General features: G+C 43.5%; 1 protein-coding gene across 1 annotated transcript; it reads left to right on the forward strand.

The window, feature by feature from the left end:
* Nucleotides 1-713: 713 nt before the first annotated feature.
* LOC127325498 (protein LURP-one-related 15-like) lies at nt 714-1370 on the forward strand. Its single transcript, XM_051352295.1, has one exon. The coding sequence runs from the start codon at nt 714-716 to the stop codon at nt 1368-1370; it is 657 nt and encodes a 218-aa protein (XP_051208255.1).
* Nucleotides 1371-8183: the final 6813 nt, after the last annotated feature.

Raw genomic sequence — 8183 nt, forward strand, 5'->3', positions numbered from 1 at the left:
TACATGAGCCATCTACCATTTTTTTCCTTTAAAAAAGTAACTATTTTTACATAATTCATACTAGTACATAAATAAAACAAACATAATATAAAGTAAATGAGAGAGAAGAAAAAAAGAAAAAAAGTATGCCGAGGGTGGCCGTCGGCATAGGTGGGTGATGCCCTATGCCGAGGGTGGCCCTCGGCGCCTCACTGACGCCGTGACCGAGCCGTCCCGGCCGGAGCGGGACCGGAGCACATGCCTGTGGTACGCCGACGGCCTGTCATACGCCGAGGGTGGCCGTCGGCGTAGCTCTCTCTACGCCGAGGGTTTTCATACGCCGAGGGGCTCGGTGGGCTGCTGCCATGGACCGGACGTACGCCGACGGCCCCGACATTTGGCCGTCGGCGTACGCCACGGCCGTCGGCGCAGCGAGCCATTCCTGTAGTGTATTAGCCAAATAAAAATACACTTATAAAAAATCCTGATCAGGAAAGCAGGATTAATCGAACTTAACCTCGATGCCGAAGGCGACATAGGCGAATTAAACACCTCAATTCTTGGACAGGTGTTGTCTTGTCCAGCAAGGAAACGATCCTATTTTTCAGATGCAATAACAGAACTCTACCAAGACGCTTATATATACACAGCCACCTAGACAAGCTTCGTACCACGATTAGTTACAACCCCTTACCTGACCTAAATCTTGGCCCACGAGCAGCTCTTCGGCAGAGATGTCGTGGCCGTGCGGGAGTACGGCGGTGGGGGACGAGCGTTTCTTCGCACAGCACCCGACGGCGTTCACGGTGACCAGATCAGACAGCTGGAGGGGGCCTGGATTTAGCGTCACCAACTTCGGCGGCGGCGCGGCCGTGATGCAGGTGCAGACGGCGGACCTGGGCAGCGGCAACCTACGCTCCCTGGTCCTTCTCGACGCCGCATCGCAAGCTCATATGGTAGCCGTCGAGGAGTCCTCGCTCGGCATCAGCGGCCAGCGGAAGTGGGAGGCGTTCAGCTGCGGCGGAACGAGCGGGACGACGGACCGCCGCCGGCTGTTCTACGCAGTGGACAGTACCAGGTTCTTCCAGTTGGGTAACACGGTGCACGTGTTCCTCGACGGCAACTTCTCCGGCGAGCGGGCCCACGACTTCGTCGTCCACGGCAGCTACCTCCGCGGCACCATGACTGTCTCACATGGCGGTGACCGCGGCGGCGACTTCATAGCGCAGATCCGAAAGGACAGCAGCCACTTGGCCACGCTGGTCGGAGATAACACGTATACTGTGTGGGTCAACCCGGGGGTCGACCAGGCGTTCGTCCTCGCACTCGCCGTCGTCCTCGACCAGATGTATACTCCTAATTATGATCCCAAGTGTTGTAAACATAATTAACGTTGAAAAGATAGCCGGCATTAAACTATTTTTTTTATGGTGGCATTAAACCATACCGTGGAGGAACATCACAGGTGAAGATGTGTAATTGTATTTTACTTAGTCGAGGTGTAACCGAACTATCAATAATGTTATAAGGCAGATTTGGAGTTTGTCGTGTCGTCACTCTTAGGTTGGTCGATGTCTGGTTGGGCGTGATTCCAAGTGATACAAAATCATTCTGAAACTTTGTTTAAAGCGGATCAACAAGAGGAAACAAGGTTGAGCTGTCGTGAAGATCTTTGCCATTTGTTTCCGTTTTGCAGCCCTTTCGTGCGTCCAATTGCTTGACCTTACTTTGGTTATTACTATTTTTCATCCGTATCTGGTATCAAGCTATAAACAAAAGTATTCCGATAAACAAAACACATTAGTCGCGAAGAGTTTTTTCACACTCCTGAGTAGTTTAGGTCATATGACTTCATCATTAGATCGTTCCCCTTTTCGTATACCTAGTTACGTACTCCATCCTCCCGGTGATGTATCATTGATTCATTGCAAGTAACCTCTATGCTGCTTCAGCCGTCAAAATCTCGCAATCTTCAAGGTGATCCCAACCCCCCAAATACAAACCGCGGCTTCACCATCACAGCCACCGCTGACCTGTGCACCCTCGAGTTCCATGGCGTCACCTTGCACCACCCTCGCGTGTGCAAGAGTTGTCGGCCAGCAACAGACAAATGTGAGAGGTGTTCTAGGGGCTAGAAATGGAGGTACTAGAAGAGGAGGATACATTGGTGGGAGAGAGAGGTAATTATGGACGGGTACTGGACAATAGTCACTTGTATCCCTAGAATTGGTACACTTTTTAGGTGATATACACCAGCTTCATTTAGAGATAATCAATGTAACAAGTTTAAAACATCATAAATACTTATGACACCAGAAAGATTCATGAAGTTCAACATTTCCCTATATGTTGGCGACGATGCTATTTTTCTAGCACCGGTGGCTGGAGTCGTCCCGCATTTCCCTATATGTTGAGGACGATGTTATTTTCTAACACCGGTGCCTCAAGACGTCCCACATTTCCCTATATGTTGATTACGATGTTATTATTCTAGAACCGGTGGCTCGGGACGTCGCCAACCTTGCTGCAATGCTACAAAACTTTGGGGAGGTCATGGATCTTCTGAACAATGTGACGAAGAGCTCGGGCCTATTAGCTATGCTGAAATGGACTAGCTTATAAGAGAATGCCGTTTGGATTATGCAATGCTCCATCTACCTTTAAAGAATGCATGATAAATATTTTGGAGATTTTGTAGAAAAGATTGTAGAATTTATCTTAAATGTTTTTTTTATCCTTTGATCATTGTTTATACAATCTCACATAAGTCTTGCATCGATGTAAGGAGAGTAAACTGATGCTTAATTGACAACTTTGTCACTTCATGATAAGAGAGAAACTAGTATTCGGGTAAAATGTTTCTGCGAAAGGTATAAGTTTAGCTGAAGCAAAGATTGAAATAATAGAGAAATTACCAAGACCACAAGATGTGAAATCTTTGAAGATTCATTAAAGACTTTGCTAAATTATCCGCACCTTTAGCCGATCTCCTAAAGAAAGATCCACCATATTCCTTTAGTAATGATTGTGTAGAAGCCTTTCAATGAATTAAAAAAATCCCTTATAACACCTCCTATTATCCAACCACCATATTGGAAGAAACCCTTTAAAATAATGTGTGATGCTAGTGATTTTGATATAGGAGCTGTTTTAGCATAGCGAGATGAAGACAAGAAACTTATCGTTATTCACTACCCTAGCCGCCTACCTACTAACAGACAAAAGCACTTCAGTGTAACAGAAAATGAATTCCTAATTCCCGAAGTTAGAGCATGATTCTGTTTTGGTGTGACTAACTAAGCAGTTGATTACAGATATCATTGCATCCAACACCAAGACAATGAAAACATGGACACCAATTAAGCATCACTAGGACCAAAATAGCACAAGTCATTATGCACAATATTCCATTTTGTATAAAGTAGAGAATAAATAAAACCCACTAAGACAGAAGAGCATGAAATTGGGTTGTTTTTTTTTTAAATTGGGTGAGCCCCGGCCTCCGCATCAAAGCGATGCATACATTTTTTATTTTAAATTTATTCAATAGGAATCTGTTACGATCAAACATCATAAAACCCGACGACACCACCCAACACCTAGAAATCCGTTAATGGGTGAAGTAACATGCCGCCAGGTCCTCTGTCCTATATACAAGAACAAATGCCCCACCAACAAAATACCGAGAGCATCCCTCGGTAACCCAATGGTGAAAAACAGGATCTCACAACCGGTTTAGCAGACCCTTGGTGAGCACCTTTGCACTCTCTTAAGAAGCCATCACCATCATAAAACCGCTGGTCCATCTTCGGCGCAGAGATCCGCATAGCCCTTGCCAGTCTTGTTGTCGCTGACACCATGGAAGATCCGTCGTGCGTAGCACTTGCCAAACAGGCATGACCCAGCGTAGCACCTGTCAGCCAAGCATGACTTAACATCTCCTCCTCCATCCTCTGTCCACCGACACTGCTCCACTAACGATGCTCCCAAGAGATAAAATGGCACCAGAATGCCACCATCGTCTGGTATGGAAGACCAGACTAGAATTTTCCCAGAGCAGCACGAGTAGGTCAACAGTCGTTGCTCAACGATGCCTTCATCAACGTCATGGTGTAGAAGTCCACCATCGCCCGCCAATCAGCTAGGTTTTCACCGACAACTATGTCTTCCCGACTTGCAGCCTGGACAAGATGATGGATCTCACAATCAAACAACCCATCATTAGGCCGACCATCTTCGGGGGAGGAGATGGACATCACCGCCATACCCATTTCAACTTTATTACTCAAACTAGTTTAAGCCAGTTTAAGCATTACACCAAGTCTTTGCATAGCTAAGATGCACACAGTCATCCAAGATAGAACCAAGCAAACAAAAGTCGGTAGAAACGAGTACTGAAAGTCTCAAAACCCACCTAGACACAGGGAGCAACAATCCTAAGATTATGCAGCAACCCACGTCAGCTAGTAAATTCCTACGACGTATCCTCTAACCATGTAAACACCTCCATAAAGATGTCTCGGTCCTCCGTGCGCTGAAGCGACAAAAATGAACGGAGCAAAGCCGTATACCAGTAGATGACCTTCGTAAGAGAAGAATTTTTATCGTTAAAAACCTTGTCATTTTTACATAGTGATACGTCTCCGACGTATCGATAATTTCTTATGTTCCATGCCACATTATTGATGTTATCTACATGTTTTATGCACAATTTATGTCATATTCGTGCATTTTCTGGAACTAACCTATTAACAAGATGCCGAAGTGCCGATTCTTTTTTTCTGCTGTTTTTGGTTTCAGAAATCCTAGTAAGGAAATATTCTCGGAATTGGACGAAATCAAAGCCCAGGGGCCTATTTTCTCACGAAGCTTCCAGAAGTCCGAAGTAGAGACGAAGAGGGGCCACGGAGGGGCCACACCCTAGGGCGGCGCGGCCCCCCTTGGCCGCGCGGCCCTGTGGTGTGGGGCCCCCGTGCCGCCTCTTGACCTGCCCTTCCGCCTATAAAAAGTCTCCGTGACGAAACCCCCAGTACCGAGAGCCACGATACGGAAAACCTTCCAGAGACGCCGCCAACGCCGATCCCATCTCGGGGGATCCAGGAGATCGCCTCCGGCACCCTGCCGGAGAGGGGAATCATCTCCCGGAGGACTCTACGCCGCCATGGTCGCCTCCGGTGTGATGTGTGAGTAGTCTACCCCTGGACTATGGGTCCATAGCAGTAGCTAGATGGTTGTCTTCTCCCCATTGTGCTATCATTGTCGGATCTTGTGAGCTGCCTAACATGATCAAGATCATCTATCTGTAATTCTATATGTTGCGTTTGTTGGGATCCGATGAATAGAGAATACTTGTTATGTTGATTATCAAAGTTATATCTATGTGTTGTTTATGATCTTGCATGCTCTCCGTTACTAGTAGATACTCAGGCCAAGTTTTTGCTATTAACTCCAAGAGGGAGTACTTATGCTCGATAGTGGGTTCATGCCTGCATTGACACAGGACGATGTGACAGAAAGTTCTAAGGTTGTGTTGTGCTGTTGCCACTAGGGATAAAACATTAGTGCTATGTTCAAGGATGTAGTCACTAGTTACATTACGCACCATACTTAATGCAATTGTCTGTTGTTAGCAACTTAATACTGGAGGGGGTTCGGATGATAACCTGAAGGTGGACTTTTTAGGCATAGATGCAGTTGGATGACGGTCTATGTACTTTGTCGTAATGCCCAATTAAATCTCACTATACTCATCATGATATGTATGTGCATGGTCATGCTCTCTTTATTTGTCAATTGCCCAACTGTAATTTGTTCACCCAACATGCTGTTCGTCTTATGGGAGAGACACCTCTAGTGAACTGTGGACCCCGGTCCAATTCTCTTTACTGAAATACAATCTACTGCAATACTTGTTCTACTGTTTTCTGCAAACAATCATCTTCCACACAATACGGTTAACTCTTTGTTACAGCAAGCCGGTGAGATTGACAACCTCACTATTTCGTTGGGGCAAAGTACTTTGGTTGTGTTGTGCAGGTTCCACGTTGGCGCCGGAATCACTGGTGTTGCGCCGCACTACATCTCGCCGCCATCAACCTTCAACGTGCTTCTTGACTCCTACTGGTCCGATTAAACCTTGGTTTCTTACTGAGGGAAACTTGCCGCTGTGCGCATCACACCTTCCTCTTGGGGTTCCCAACGGACGTGCCAACCACACGCATCAAGCAAATTTCTAGCGCCGTTGCCGGGGAGATCAAGACACGCTGCAAGGGGAGTCTCCACTTCTCAATCTCTTTACTTTGTTTTTGTCTTGCTTAGTTTTATTTACTACTTTGTTTGCTGCACTAAATCAAAATACAAAAAAATTAGGTGCTAGTTTTACTTTATTTGCTATCTTGTTTGCTATATCTAAAACACAAAAAAATTAGTTTACTTGCATTTACTTTATCTAGTTTGCTTTATTTACTGTTGCTAAAATGGCCAACGCTGAAAACACTAAGTTGTGTGACTTCACAACCACAAATAATAATGATTTCTTATGCACACCTATTGCTCCACCTGCTACTACCGCAGAATTCTTTGAAATTAAACCTGCTTTACTGAATCTTGTTATGCGAGAGCAATTTTCTGGTGTTAGTTAGATGATGCTGCTGCCCATCTTAATAATTTTGTTGAACTATGTGAAATGCAAAAATATAAAGATGTAGATGGTGATATTATTAAACTAAAATTGTTCCCTTTCTCATTAAGAGGAAGAGCTAAAGATTGGTTGCTATCTCTGCCTAAGAATAGTATTGATTCATGGACTAAATGCAAGGATGCTTTTATTGGTAGATATTATCCCCCTGCTAAAATTATATCTTTGAGGAGTAGCATAATGAATTTTAAACAATTAGATACTGAACATGTTGCTCAAGCTTGGGAAAGAATGAAATCTTTGGTTAAAAATTGCCCAACCCATGGACTGACTACTTGGATGATCATCCAAACCTTCTATGCAGGACTAAATTTTTCTTCACGGAATTTATTGGATTCAGCTGCTGGAGGTACCTTTATGTCCATCACTCTTGGTGAATCAACAAAGCTTCTTGATAATATGATGATCAACTACTCTGAATGGCACGCGGAAAGAGCTCCACAAGGTAAGAAGGTAAATTCTGTCGAAGAAACCTCTTCCTTGAGTGATAAGATTGATGCTATTATGTCTATGCTTGTGAATGATAGGACTAATATTGATCCTAATAATGTTCCGTTAGCTTCATTGGTTGCACAAGAAGAACATGTTGATGTAAACTTCATTAAAAATAATAATTTCAACAACAATGCTTACCGGAACAATTCTAGTAACAACTATAGACCATATCCTTATAATAATGGCAACGGCTATGGTAATTCTTATGGGAATTCTTACAACAATAATAGGAGTTCACCCCCTGGACTTGAAGCCATGCTTAAAGAATTTATTAGTACACAAACTGCTTTTAACAAATCTGTTGAAGAAAAGCTTGGGAAAATTGATATACTTGCTTCTAAAGTCGATAGTCTTGCTGCTGATGTTGATCTTTTGAAATAAAAAGTTTTGCCTAATGAGAATCATCATAATAAAATTACTACTACAGCAAATGCCATTCAAGTTAGAATTAATGAGAATATAAGATTAATGGCTGAACTGCGTGCTAGGTGGGATAGAGAAGAAAATGAAAAACTAGCTAAAGAAAAGAATATAGCTAAAGTTTGGACTATTACCACCACTAGTAATGCTAATGCTACACATGTTGCTGCACCTCCTACTCATACTAATAAAAGAATTGGTGTTAGCAATGTTTCCACTTCTAATGCAAAGCGCGAAAAACTGCTAACTGCTAAAAGCTACTTTGAAATCGCCTTTGATAAAGCTGCTGAAATTTTTTCCAACATTGGGGATGATGATCCCATTGCTTTAGATTATAATGATTTGAATTTTGATGATTGCCACATCTCTGAAGTTATAAAGTTCTTGCAAAAACTTGCTAAAAGTCCTAATGCTAGTGCTATAAATTTGGCTTTTACACATCATATTACAAATGCTCTTATAAAAGCTAGAGAAGAGAAGCTAGAGCGCGAAGCCTCTATTCCTAAAAAGCTAGAGGATGGTTGGGAGCCCATCATTAAGATGAAGGTTAAAGATTTTGATTGTAATGCTTTATGTGATCTTGGTGCAAGTA

Source organism: Lolium perenne, chromosome 4 (genome assembly GCF_019359855.2).
Source record: "Lolium perenne isolate Kyuss_39 chromosome 4, Kyuss_2.0, whole genome shotgun sequence".
Lineage (NCBI taxonomy): Eukaryota > Viridiplantae > Streptophyta > Magnoliopsida > Poales > Poaceae > Lolium > Lolium perenne.